The sequence below is a fragment of the Magallana gigas genome, chromosome 4 (genome assembly GCF_963853765.1).
Source record: "Magallana gigas chromosome 4, xbMagGiga1.1, whole genome shotgun sequence".
Lineage (NCBI taxonomy): Eukaryota > Metazoa > Mollusca > Bivalvia > Ostreida > Ostreidae > Magallana > Magallana gigas.
Window position 1 is genome coordinate 50544728 of NC_088856.1, and position 14974 is coordinate 50559701.

General features: G+C 33.5%; 2 protein-coding genes across 2 annotated transcripts; one reads left to right on the forward strand and one right to left on the reverse strand.

The window, feature by feature from the left end:
• Positions 1–4212: 4212 nt before the first annotated feature.
• Positions 4213–10016, forward strand: LOC136269504 (uncharacterized). Its single transcript, XM_066082780.1, has 8 exons — positions 4213–4963; positions 5540–5592; positions 5853–6320; positions 6526–6713; positions 7131–7431; positions 7530–7656; positions 7790–7920; positions 8156–10016. The coding sequence occupies exons 3-8, from the start codon at positions 6093–6095 to the stop codon at positions 9317–9319; spliced, it is 2139 nt and encodes a 712-aa protein (XP_065938852.1). The 5' UTR covers positions 4213–4963; positions 5540–5592; positions 5853–6092; the 3' UTR covers positions 9320–10016.
• Positions 10017–10087: 71 nt separating this feature from the next.
• On the reverse strand, positions 10088–12251 carry LOC136274906 (probable ATP-dependent DNA helicase RecS). Its single transcript, XM_066082781.1, has 3 exons — positions 11841–12251; positions 11411–11567; positions 10088–11048 (listed from the first exon to the last, which is right to left on the reverse strand). Exons 1-3 carry the CDS (start codon positions 12127–12129, stop codon positions 10133–10135), a joined length of 1362 nt encoding a protein of 453 aa, XP_065938853.1. The 5' UTR covers positions 12130–12251; the 3' UTR covers positions 10088–10132.
• Positions 12252–14974: the final 2723 nt, after the last annotated feature.

Here is a 14974-nt window from a genome sequence, read left to right on the forward strand (position 1 = left end):
TTTTTTTTTCTATAGAGCCAGAGTAACGCATATTTTTGCTTGTTCATCATCACGAAACATGACAACCAGAAGGTCACGAGAGGAGGTATACTACAACCATTAAGGGGTCCCCACTCCTGTAGTCTGATTGTTGTCTTTATTTGTGTATTCTTCACTATGTTCAAAGTTATATCCTTGTCATCAGATCTCTATTTCCTGTCACTACAATGGTGCATGGTATTCTTTCCCAATGTTGTTTGAAATGACTTCATTATTTCACATTTGGGATTGTAGGCTATCATAATGTTGTCATTTTCACATGTAAAGCCTTGATTATCCCAATCAAGATATTACGCAATTTGTTAGCATCTCCATATTTAGTTTATATGTCTGCAACGCCACTAACTTAAATTTTTAGCAGTCCGCCTTGTCTTATGGATTTGGCATGTTCCTTTTAATTGGCAATGCTTTGACTGATTTTCAAAAGTCTGATTGTGGTGTTTTTCTTTTTAATCATTACATTTTGGTGTGTGGAGTACATGTCATCAAGATCCGATTTATTTTATTGATAATGATATCTATTGTTTTATGTAAATTTTTGTCATGCTTTGTCGACGGCTTTTACCATTGTTTGTAAGTTTTCACTTAAAGAAAATTAAACAAATTGCTCTCTGAACTGGCATATTAGATACAATATCCTAATATTTACATTAAAGTACTCTCTCGATATCTTTCAACCTTTCTTTTCCATTGTTTTCTAAAATACAAACGATTGTATGTTATTTTGAAGAAGCACATATTGAACAGATAAGAGTGTCATATTGATTACAGTGAACTGTACATATATTTAGCCATTCCCGCTTTAGAATAAGCTCTACATTGTGTTGATGTAATTTATCAGAAAGATGTTTGGAATCGCAAGCTTTCCATACATGTTCACGACACAGTTCACAGGGAATCTGGAGAATGCATTTAATGCAAGTACAGGTATGATGATTTAATTTTCTTAATTAAATTTCTTTTAAAGGAATGCAAAAAATGAAATGCTCCATGGTCATAAGGAGAGTGAAACAAATATGAATTGTTCGCTTAGAGTCTAATCTCTCTGGGATAGTACCTTTAAATCGGTCAAACTGCATTGTTTGCAAAAAAATAAATATTTACAGTATTGTAATAAAACGATGCATCAATTACGATTAGTAAGTACGATAAGTAATCAAATTGAAATTTAATTATAACATTATTTTATATCAGATAAGATGATAATTTAAAAATAACATAGGGACAGTTAAACAGATGAATCCTCCAGTTTTTTTTGGTTTAATGCAAAAACTCTCTGTACATATTTTAGAGTACACCTAATAAAAGAAAAAAGGGCAATTGGCAGTAAAAAACTAAAACAGTTTTGAATCTCTCTCAATAAACTAATAGACATTTTAATGGTAAAGCAATGATTTGCTAGCCAAACTCAATGGAAACCGGTACGTGTAAAACGTTTTTTATAAATGCCAGATTGTGAAATTATGGCAAATGTGTGTTGAAAAGCTGAATCATGATAAGAGTGAAAAAAGGTAGATTTTCAAGTTTTAATCTATTTAATTTAAATGCTTTACGGAGAGAGTTTCTGTCTGGCCCCTGGGGATAAGGTTGTTTAAATAACACATGTACATGTATAGTAGTTATCTTTATTAGTTAATCAATGATAACATAAAACATGAAAACTATCTTGAAAGTTAATCAATATGGGAAAATGTCGGCGCCGAGTGCTCATCTGTAATTATAGTCTGTCCCAAGATATTTATGCAGCACATTTTGACGATTTTGTACATGTATAGTAGTTATCTTTATTAGTTAATCAATGATAACATAAAACATGAAAACTATCTTGAAAGTTAATTAATATGGGAAAATGTCGGCGCCGAGTGCTCATCTGTAATTATAGTCTGTCCCAAGATATTTATGCAGCACATTTTGACGATTTTAAAAAAAAGTACACATTCCTGTGGAAGAAGTGTAATTGAAATAGTTGAAAAGGATAATTTCTAAAGTAACTTCATGGACACATTATCATATTTCCCTCGGACAAAAATACTAGAACGAAAACAGATACCTTACAGAGATTTATGTTTGGGAATGTTTATACCTTTTCCCCATTCGGAATACATCGCGCAATTTTTCAAAGTTATCATCTGGAATTTGCAGCAATACAATATCCTCGTAGACATCACTTTTTTAGCATTATATTGAAACCTTGTAAGTTAACAGGGGCGTTCCGACTGATTAATCTTGGAAATCTTTCATACTTTTGCATGAACATCGGTTGAACCCTGTGGTATTTATAAATATCAAACAATTAAGCAAAATGTGAATCAAGGATATCTTGAGACAGAGAAGTTAACAAATATGAAAAAAAAAATTCCTATCAGTCTTGCACCTTTTCAATACCAAGATTATGCAATCTTTTATGATCATAAAGTTTTTCACCAAAATTAAAAGTTTCATAGTCTTTTTGCGATAGTGCAGGCAAATTGTTGGTGGCCATTGCAAGATTGTATTTCTTTATACTCCAAAATGAAAATTGAATCAATTACATACGTCATTAAGTGGCACTTTAAGGGTGCGAGTGGACTTCTACAAAATAATTCCATGGCTGACCTATTAAACAACCAATTCCAGTCAGTACACAAACGGGAGGACTTCTCATACTTACCAGATACTCTCAAACAAAACTCTCAAACAATACTCTCAAACATACTAGCAAAAATGGTCCAGCTCTTTAATTAAAGTGGTACAATACCAATCGACTGGCAAATAGATTTAAACATAAACATCTTCAAGTAAGGAAACTTGTTTTATTAACATCCGTCTATTAAAACTCCTAGAATACATACCGGCAGTTTACAATAAATTTACAGACCAATATAACAAGCTCGATGTAGTTACCGAATACTGTGGTTTCATTGATATTCAAAGGTATCAATTTTCGTGGATAAAGTAAAATTCACAGTTTCAAGGATATGTAAATTCGTGGCCAATGGCCCCATCAATGCAAAATGTTTACAGAAATTGCATTTCAACGAACATTTGATTTCATGGATCAACTTAAAAACGAAATCCACAAAAATTGGTATTCAACAAATATTGATGAAACCACAGTAATAAGAATATTTCAAGTCTGAAGATCTTGTAAAACACACCGCATCCATGCAAAAGCAAGGAATATATCAGCACTGGAACAGGTGCATATTTATGTAGTCTTCCTAGACTTTTACACAGCATTTGCCCTACAGAAGACTCCAACATAAGTTCGAAAACGATGGAATATGAGTTAAATCAAGTGGATCGATGCAAGATACAGGGCTCACAATTTTTTGTCATGTTAACGAGGCTCGTGCCCTATATTTGTTTACATAGGTTCAATATATAAGTAAGAAATCTCTTTCAAACTGATTTGTCTATCCTTTTATTCATTATACACTGTAATCATAAATAAACAGTTCATTACGTTTAACACATGTATTAAAGGTCTTAAAATTTTATTTTTACTTCAACGTTCAAAATATAAATAAAAGCTTTGTTTACATGGCAAGAAATTGTAAAGTCTGTAACTTGCTTATAACACAGCGAATGACACTCAAATGTTGGTTGTCTATTAAAAATGCGTTACCGAAGCATTGTTAACACTATAATAAAAAAATACATGTAAGTTTTGACCAAAATCGTGACCATAACCGTTTAAGGTTTAACCCTAGGGAATCTTGATAAATTGTGAATGAAAGGTTAGTTGATTTAATGCCATTTTATTTGTTAAAGCATTAAATTTCTTGTTAGAGCCATGCGTAGTGTTTCATTTGAATAATATGATCGCAGGAAGATTAAGGCAACTCCGGGTTTCATGATTGTAGATATTATGGTCATTATCAAAATTGTTTATTCTCATGAAAACAATGTTGAATATGAATATAAATTGAGTGTGTTCACCAAAGATTTATGTTTATATTTCAGAATTGTTTCACTCTTTGAAGCGCCCGTGCAATGGTATCTCGTGACAGTTAACATTAGATCACTATATTGCCGAATTAAAAATCAAAATGTGTAAGACTACCCCGAATTGCATTGGTAGGTATTATACAATTTTTCGATTGGCAATTGATTCATGTTGACTAGAATAACGCCAAAAATCTTATTAAAATAATTAACTCAATCTCACCACCGTAAGTTAATGCCATTTGCAATCTGATTAAAATCAGCTGTTCTGATACGCTACCGCTCTCGAACATCTGAAACAACCCGCTTAGAGGTCACGTCCGAACGACCTTTCGATAAGCCAATCAAATTGTGGCTAGCAGAACTCAGCCAGCAGATGATTTCCCATAAATCTGTGCGGTTATATTTACATTTATCCAAGATGGCTGCTCCATCTAAAGAGACACAAACTCCTAAAAAAACTTACAGTTTATGCAACATGTGCATTATTTGTGGGTTCTCGTTTATCCAGACAATTAAAGACTCGTTTGGAAAGGAGATCACTAAGAAATATTTCGATAGAAAGCTTAAGTTAACGGAAGAACGTAAGAAAATAATAAGCGATGCTATCGGTGTTGATACATACGATGTAGGTAACGACACGGGAGTATGTCAGAAATGTTTCCGTAGTGTTGAAAAACTTAGTAAACTTGAAAAGGAATCGACAGAACTCAAAGATAAGCTCAAACGATCAACCCAAGGGGTGAAGGAGAATTGTTTTCTCTCTCTTCCGTCACCTAAACGAGCAGATATGTGTAAAACTAAACGAATGCTCCGCAGTCCTGGGTTGCAACAACCTACCAAGAAATTGACCCCTCTGTTGCCCATAACCTGTATTCAGCCTATATGTATACAGACATTTGAAGATATCACCAAAGCCGAACAGCCAAAGGCAGCAGTTTCTGTACGCAGGTCACTGACAACATCGTTTACTGAAATCTTACATGGGGAAGTGGAGGTACGTCTCATTTTTATGTTGTAATAGTTATTAAATTATTACTTGGTGTTGAATTTTTATATAGCAGCCAATAGCTTACAATGTGATCATATCAAAGCTTGAAAATTTTCAGTGACAAATAATTTGTTGTTACAAATTTAGTAAAATAAGCTTGCAATAAATCAATAATACAACTCATGACACACATTATTAGTTTTTTTCTTTTTAAAAATAGAGATTAACAGCAGACACTATTTTTTATCATTTATGACTTCTACATGCTGTATATGATCATATTTTGTATTATACCTCAATACAATTTATAGTTTTTATTACATGTTCAGAGTTGATTAAAATAGATGATATAGTACATTTCTATTTTTAATTATAGACCAATTTAACTGATATAATAGAAGGCATCTTTAACCCCACCCTCCCCTTTCCAATGTAAAGTTACCCCCCCCCCCCAATTACCAACTTGTTACACTTAATTGCTAGTTAACAATTTCAATTTTTTTATGTTTTTGTTTATTCCAGTTGTGTTCAAAGTTTATTGTTTGCATGCTGTTCCAATTCTTGTTTTCTTTAACATTTCAGGGTCATTTGTTAATTATTGTTTGGTTCAACTGAGCAGTCATGAAGAGGGCAAGGTATTCATATATAATTATTTATGCTGTAAATATATAACTCAATTTCTTCATTTTATTAAACTGATTATAGATAATTTTTATCAATTATTCATCTTAATTTCAAATGAATAAGTCATGAATATTTATTAATAGATTCAATCAATCTGATTAAAATCAGCCGTTCTGATTCAATCAATTTAATATCAATGTTTAAGTTTTGAATATTGATTTGTAATAGACCAATTTTAATGTAAGTGTTTTACATTTCTTGTATCAATTAGATAACAATTTCCTATCCAAGTGGGAAAAGGACAGCGCTTATTGTGAATGAGGCTCACCAGAAAATATGTAAAGCTATTTTCAAATCAGACAAGGTGGAAAAAACTGTGCTGGATGTGCTGACTATCTCAAACCCAGATGAAGTTGTTGCAGCGGCAGCTAACATCGTGAATGTAGAGTCCAAAGAATTATGTAAAAGAAATTCAGGGTCGCTGTTGCAGAAGAAGGACCATGCCAGCTTGATGTCTTTTACATGGGATAAATTTCACAAGGAATTGGAAATTCGAGCTCCTAATCTTTTAAAGGTGGTCAGTGCAGTTGTTAGTGATATACCAGTAGCACCAGCAGAAAAGAAATTCATGCACATTTTACACACAATTGCAACTGGGTTCCATGGTCGTAGTCAGGAAATGTCTGGGCTACATTATTGCACTGCATTTTTGCTTGTCCATGGGGGATGTACTCAGAGGGTAATACTTTTATACTGAAACATATTTTACTATTTCTCAAATGATAAAAACTATTTTGAAGCATGAGAATAATTATAAAATTCCCTCATATCACTTAATAGTTTAAACAATCATTTCATGTGAAAAATAATCTGTTTGCTGGTCTTGTATATTAAAAATCATTTTCATGATATAACATTAACAAAATCAACTGTCATTAATCTAGGATATCCAAAGACTAGCCAAACTTGGTCTGTGTGTCAGCCCTGGGTCTGTACATAACAAGTTGGCATCCTGGATTGACAAGTTAGACGAGGAGATTATTTGTTTGAGAGAAGAATGGGCCAAAGGAGGGCAAGTGAAGTACCAGTTAGTTGGAGACAACTGGGACAAAAACATAATCCCAGCTTTTAGGTAAATTCTTTAAAAAATGCTGCATATAAATTTTTGAAAGGTTCATTTCTCTACTATAAGTCTCTTTAGGAATTAATTGATTTGAAAAAAAGAGATAGTTTTCATCTCAAAGTAATAGTTTTTTTTTAATATACATATATGAATTACATCTGTTGTTTTTTGCCATCTTTTTACTTTTATTACTTTATTCTTTTAATTATCTGATTATAATCAGCCATTCTTATATGCTACCGCTCTCGAGAGCAGTTGCATATCGGAATGGCTGATTTTAATCAGATTGTTTATCAGATAATTGATATCTTAATACTTTTCAAGATGAATACGGCATTTTCTTTCTTTGTATCACTGTCAATGAACATGAATACAGACATTAAATGTGGCACCTTCTTTAACATCAGTAGTCCACTATATTTTTAGGACATCACAACAGAAAACATTATCACTTCACCTGTTTAATGTTGTTGTGGTGGTGGATCGAATAATTCCTACTTTTACACGTATTGGAAATGAAGGAGACCGGAAAACAGACCTACCAGGAGATAAAGAGATATTCATACCATCAATTGAGGAACAGAGTATTCTGATGGATGAGCTGGTATTCCTTTTTGCTACTTCAGTTATCCAAAATGTTCCTCAGATGAAAGCAGAATTTTTGAGCATTTATCCAGTACATCTTCATCATCGATATACTGCACAAGCAGGAGAAAAAACCAAACAGGTATGACATTTGTGTTATATACTATGATTGATCTTATTTGCTGTTTTAAAAGTCTTTCTGTAGCCCATTTAATACATTGAATTGGCTTCTTTTTTCAGTATCCGTTAGGATTATTTGACACCAACGAAACAAAAACCGCAGATATGATTCAACTTCTAAGGGACTTGCAATCAAGATACGTCCCATTCCAAAATGATGAAATTGTGGAATCTGTATTTTTTGGTGGTAAGAGATGTAGTTAGTATGTTTACTTGAAGGGACATTTTACCTATTACTCTTTAAACCTACTCCTCTTGATGACAGTTTAACACACAATGGCTAAGAAGGCATATTATGAGTTCTAAATTTTCTTTTTAAGGTGACAGACTAACGGATGAAAGGGTGCAATGTGCACAACAGTCAGTTCTTAATGGAGACACAGCATCGTCACGATTAGAAGGATTCATCTCAAAAATCGAAGACTTTCATCGTCTCATGAATTTCTTGGAGGTATTTTTTTTTTCAAATTTACATTTCTTTGTGAAATGAATGTCTGTTGTTCAGAAATAAAGGTTGTTCATAAAAAAATTTGAGAATTATGTTGATGTATAGTCTTAAACATTAAATTACCCCAAGTTATATCAGATTTCAATTATAGGTAAGGCTACATTAAAGCATCTGTAATAGCTTACATGTCACATGGTTTTAACTTTTATTTATTCGCACAACATTCATTTTCATTCAGGCAATCTGCAGACTCACCTATAGCGCAGAGTCAGCAGGGGATAGAGGAACTGCAGCTTACTTCAGAAATTTGTTAAATGCTGTAAATGTCAAGGGAGAAGTTAGAAATGCCTATCGACCATACAAACTTCTCTATTATACAATTTTAGATGCCATGTGTTGTGTTTTATTTTTCCAAAAATTCAGTAAAACATCTGATGAAGAAATTCCACTGCCACATAACTTTCAGAATTTATCATCTGAAGAAAAAATAGCTTGGTTCAATGGAATATGTTGTGAAATTTTACAAGAATACTTTTTTGAATCCCAAACAGACATTATGAAAGATCTTAGAGAGATTTTAACAGACATGGGTCATCCTGAAAACTATTATCTTTCAAATCTTGAAAATGGAAGAGTACAATGCCATTTTTGTCCAAAATCATACACATATGTGGGTTCCTTGAAAGTGCATGAGGAAAAGGTTCATGGTGCAAAAACTCCAGAAACAAAGAGATCAACAGAAAAGGTTAAAGATGAAGTAGGAAACTATTGTCAACTCTTTTTTAAACTTGCACTGCTTCATAGAAACTTAGATACAGCCGTTGACATGGCAGATGGACACCGTAGTGTGCGGTCTGCAAAATATGAACTTCCCATCTATGTTAAAACAAACAAAACTAAATATGCCATTGGATCTATCCATCTTATTTCTTTAACTGAAGGAATACTGGATGAGGAAGAAAAGGAAAGGCTAATTGCAAATAGGTGTGTAAACCTACAAGGTGGAAAGAATAATAACATGGCGTTAGACGAATATGTAGAGTTATTGAATAGAGACAGTAAAATAGTTTGCTCGGGTTATCAAACTAAGGACAGTATTCTTAGACACTCAAAAGAGTTTCCACACATTGTAAACTTTGTGAAACACTATGATACTTTCTGTGGTGTAACAACCAAAAAGGGAATACACAACCTCCCTTCTTATGAACAGGATGTTAAAAAAATTGTTAAAGAATTAGAAGACTTGAATGCTTTTTTGCATGTTGAGGGAAGAAAATTGAAATGCAAGACTTTATGTACAAACAAAAACATTTTTAATGATTGTTTCAAAGGGTTTGCCACACTTGTCCATAGACACACACCTCTTGTTGCATTTCATCGTCTTAGAAACAAAACAATTTAAAATGGTATTGTTTAAGCCAGCTGTTGTGATACTAATTATGCATAATATTGATATGATGTTTATAACATTTTTGTCGATTTTTTTTTTTTATATGTCCGGTTTATCCCATGTGGTTTCATCAATATTGTTGAGCACAAATTTAAGTGCATTTTGTTATTGACAAAGTAGTATATGTCATAACAGATGTTATCATTAAAACTATTACCAAAATCAAATTGTGTATTCAATATACCATTACAGATGTTTTCACTCGAATTAAAGAGTATGTCATTCCGTCAACTGTAGCTATAATATTAAAACAGTTATCATTTTTTAAATGGATTACCAAAAGTGTGCACTGTACAGGTTTTATTTTTTAACATGATTAAGGAGGCTGGCTGGTCAACTAATTACCCATCAAATATACCATGGAATTTTTTATTTGATTTGTTTAGCTGTAAATAATAATAATTTAGTAAAAATAAAAATTCTATTGATAACTTTAGCTTTAAAATTTGATTATTATAAGCTATTCTTCTTAAGGAAATCAGAAGTCTGAAAATGATCATTCAGCCCCCTTAAATAAACCAGAAGTGTGTGTGTGAAAGTTATGTGAATATTACAGTTTATAAGAACATTTAGACATATATATTCAACTTGTAGTACACAATTATGCAATGTTCAACACACTTGATGTTATGATGTATAGTTTAAAAAAAAATTTCCAACTCTTGAAAGATTTTGATTATAGATAAAATAGATAAATGAAGAAAAAAAACTGTGCAACTGATTGTTATTAATTAAATTTATATCACTCTTTAAAATGAGTTACAATTAATCAGACACAAGATCATCAATATTGTCGTCAATCTCATCATAATTATAAGGTTCGGTGTCAGATGAACTAAGGTCACTAAATTCGACAGTATCCACCATAAAAAGTTTCTCTATAGGGGTCAAATCACATGTCCCACAGTCACACCTGTCCGCACAGAGATCACAGCATGAATGTGATATTGTCCTACTCTTTTCTTTTATAAGTTCTCCCTCTGATAGAAAGGGCTCCAACATGGAGACACGTCTGCAGTCTTTAGAGGTAAAAACATCCTTTACCTCAGTGTCAACTATCCTCAGGTGGTAGGAATTGAAGAGAAGAAGGGCTACAGAGTCCTTTCCATCACGCCCCACCCTCCCTATTTCTTGCACAGTGTCAACTATGCTCTTGGGGGCACCATAAAGAATGACACTATAATACTGTCTAATGTCCACTCCCATACCTAGTGCACTTGTGGCTATAACAAGTTTGGTGGCACTTTTTTCATCCAATAAATCTTGCAGAATTTTGTTCTTGACGTCCTCTGGGGTTTCTGAATGAAACATCTGCACCTCGGAACACTGTGGAAGTTCTGTTATTATGTAGGAATATATATTTGAGGCATCTTTTATTGATGTACAGTACAGAATTGTTCTTGGTAACGTCCCATCCGATAAAGCATCAATAATCCAAACCATGGCCATCTCTGTAGTATTTGGAATTTTTTTCACAACAACCTTGATGTTATCTCTGTTGGGTGAAATTCTAATTTCGGTTGTGTCGGTGCCAAGTTGGAGAATTTTTGAAACTCTTCTTGATATTTTCTTGGTGCACGTAGCACTCAATGCAAGCACTGAGGCTTTGGGAAAAAGTGATCTCAGTTCACCAATGTGCGAAAACCATTTGCGGAATGCTTGTTTTCCCTCCTCTTCACCCCTATAAGATAATACATACCAGTAACAGTTATAGTTAATCATAATACATTGAGTTGAACATATTTAAATGACTATCAAGTTCTTAAAAAAACTTTGATTGCCCTCTCCTGGTTGTATACATAATATTTTACAATGCCATACAGTTAACATTTATAACAATTATAGTACATTAAACAAATTCAATGAAATAGAAATAAAATACTTGTTTGAAATAATTTAGAAAAATCTGTAACACTTCTGTATGTATGGGTAAAATTCTTTAAATATTTCCACATTTTTAATGTAACTTATAAGACAAAGATTTGTAACCCATAGTACATGTATTAAATAAACATATGGGGTTATGTACTTAATTATGCTTACCAGGTTGAAATGGTATGGAACTCATCAACAACTATCGTGGACACATCAAAGGTTTGAATCTTGGCCCGGAACGTTTTATCTCCAACAAGATATTCTGGGGATGCAAAGAGGTAGTCGAAATCCCCGCTTTGTATTAATTCATTATCCTGAGAGCCTCCTACAAGGTGTATTGAGAAAGTTCTAATAGAATTCATTTCTAACGATATATATGATTTTCCGAATAGATATACATGTCATTTGAATGAAGTAAAGTTCAATTAAATCTTTACACAGTTCTATCTATCACGGTATAAAGTAAACAACATAGCTTTGCTCGCGAACTCATAGAGGAAGATGTATTGTTTCTATATAACCATGATAACGTGATATATACAATAGCCAAGTCCCGTGATCTCTATTTTTTAAATAAAACTTCAGTACATTAACTAACCTTTATATACAGCTCTTATGCCTGGAATGCTGTTCAGTCTTTCGCATTGATCACACATTAAAGCCATTAATGGTGAACAAACGATAATTTTACAGTTCATGTCACTCGTTTTCATTTCCCGTCGAACTGGTACGAGCATTTGGTATGGTAAGGATTTACCGTAGCCTGTGGGTAACACTGCGATGCAGTCCTGTCTTCTCAAAAGCATTTCCAACATCTGTTCTTGCTCTTTCTTTACATTCGAAACATTAAACAACTCGCTCACTTTCTTCATTGCATCTGTCGCCATTTTGCTTCTTCACCCGATAGTCTTGAAGAGACGGGAATTTTCATTGGTTAAAAAGGTCAAGACCTTATATTTAAATATTTAGATTGTCGGGTCGTTCGGACGTGACCTCTAAGCGGGTTGTTTCAGATGTTCGAGAGCGGTAGCGTATCAGAACAGCTGATTTTAATCAGATTGATGCCATTTGCTGAACATGTTTGATATCATTTACTCCTGAGGAGTTTAAACATTAGTTTTTTCAAATATTGAACCACTCTTTTAAGATGCTTGCCACTGGTTCATAATCTTAAAATTCAATATTGACTAAGAAACTAAAGCAAAAAAGCAATGATATATTTATTAAATACCACCAACTATTAAAGCATAAAATACAACATAAAACCACAGAAAAGTTGATAATACGTAATTTACAGTAAAATACCGAGACTTCAAGCATTTTTTAATACATACATGTAATTTCTAAACATAGTATTGAATTTTTTTCACTTTACATGTCTTACATTCAGCAACAAAGAGGTTGTCTCTGGTGTCCACGCACAATCCCCATGGACGCTGTATATCACAGTCGTCAATGCACTGGAGGAACTGTCCGTCCTTCTCAAAAATATGGATGCGGTTGTTCCAAAAATCTGCTGTCAGTATCCGACTCTGGCTGTCGGTAGTGATGCCGACTGGACAAAATGATTCCTTGGTAGTAGAAGAAGGACCAGTGTAGGTAAACCGGAGTTTCCCGGCCTGATTGACCACTACTACTGCGCCGGCTCTATAATCCGCTACGCAGATGTCAAGGTTCTTGTTCTCGCTGATATATTTGGAGAAATCGCCAGGTGAATAAAGCCGCTCGCCATTATCATTTGATTGAATGCATTGTTTTTCTTTGAAGTCTGAGCTCGAGTAACGCACGATTTTTACTTGTTGATAATCATCACTGTCCATGACAACAAGGAAATCGCCGGTAGAAGAAATGCATACACTACGAGGTCTCCATCCCTGTAGTCTGGCCACTCTATTCAACTTTTTATTTTTTAATATGTTCACTGCTCTTTCATTGTAATCTGTATAAACTAAATATCCATTTGACACTGCTATGTCTCCTGGTCTAGTCCGTGAATTGGTTTCGATTTCCTTTACCAGTTTTTCTTGAAGACTGACGAGCCTCATGATTTTTTCATTACCACACGTCCAGATATAGTCATCGCTTAAACAAGAAACGCTGTGTAATTCACTGGTGTCGCCATATTCAGTTTTAATTTCTGTTATGATCCGTGGTTCATCAAGGAGTGATTTTTCTGAGTGAAATGTCTCAGCATCAGGTGAATCTGTTGTGTAACCATTATCATCTGATGTTATACAAAATGCTGACAGCGAACCAAACAGTTGATAAAGCTGTTCTTTGTTGATCTTCTGAGAAGTCAAGCTTGGTAAGGAAATTTTGAGTTTAGGGGGCAATCTTCTAAATTCGGCATTCCTTGATTTGTAAGCAAAGACATGAATGGCATCATTGGAATTCAGCAAAGTATTCAAATCAGTAATGTTTTGAGTAATTTTAGAAATAGTTTGTGCTATTTCGTCTTCCTGCCTATTTAGAACAGCCAGGTATCTTGAATCTATTTTATCGAGAGCGGATTTTAGTTTTTTTACTATGCTATCTATTTCTTTTCGCAAGTCTTCTTCTTGTTTGCCCAAAGCTGTTGTCAACTTCTTAGAGTTGGTATTGATATTATCTTTCTGGGCTAAAATGTAAGAGGCAATCTCTTTATATTTTGGATAAATAGATAGCTCAAACTCTGTTAAATCTCTTCGTATTGCTTCCTTCTTGTTTTCAATGAGTTTCAAAACCTCAACAAATTCATGGCCTCTATGATCCTTTGACGAAACGCATGTTGCACAAATAGGAATGTTACATTGTACGCAATGAAGTTCACATATTTTTGACGAGTGTTTTTGACACTTCGTTGTAGATCCACGCATTTCAAATGGCACCACTTTGTGGTCTTTAAATTCGCTTGAGAGATGTTCCCCCACACATGCTTTACACAGGTGTATGTGACAAACGTCACAGTACATAGGCGGGGTGGTTGTCTTACATAAATGACACCCTAACACGTCCTGGGCAAAACACTCAGGATCCATAGTCATACACGTTTATTCATACTCTAAATAAATGAAAAAAATACAGTTGTAAAGAAGAGTTCTATTTTGCAGAAATGTTATCTTAACTACAATCAATAGTATTGTTTAAATAATGAGGTCCTTTAACAATTACCTAAGCATAATACGAGTCTGTTGGACCATGAGGAAACAATAAATCAATTATCTAATAAAGTTAAATGATGTAAAATTGGTCGGAATACTATTTAACAAAAAAAAAATCAGATTGTGACAAGATTCAAATGACCAAGTAAATAGATAGGCAATGTAATCTAAAGATATTTTAGAATTAAGATAAACTACACAAAATTCAATGCAGCATATACAGAAGTTTTTATTGAAGGTTTGAATATTGAATTTTGATTTCCTAAGATCTAAGACAAATCATTTAAAAGAAATGGAGGTTTTGCATGGGGATATTAGCGTTTTAACGACCCAATAAGCATGTAGCAATATATTTTGAGTTATCTGTGACACGTGAATGAAACATTTAATTTAGGATAAGAAGTCAAAAAGTATTCATATTTTTACTGTAATAGGACGTCCATTGAGATTACGGTCGGCTGGACCAAGAATGAAAATAACTCTTATACCAGTATAAGGCTTTAAGTATTTAAATAAATTACTCTTGATCTAGATCTGACAGATTAGAGAATCCGATTATTGTATAGAGCCCTGACCTCCATTTTTCCCATTT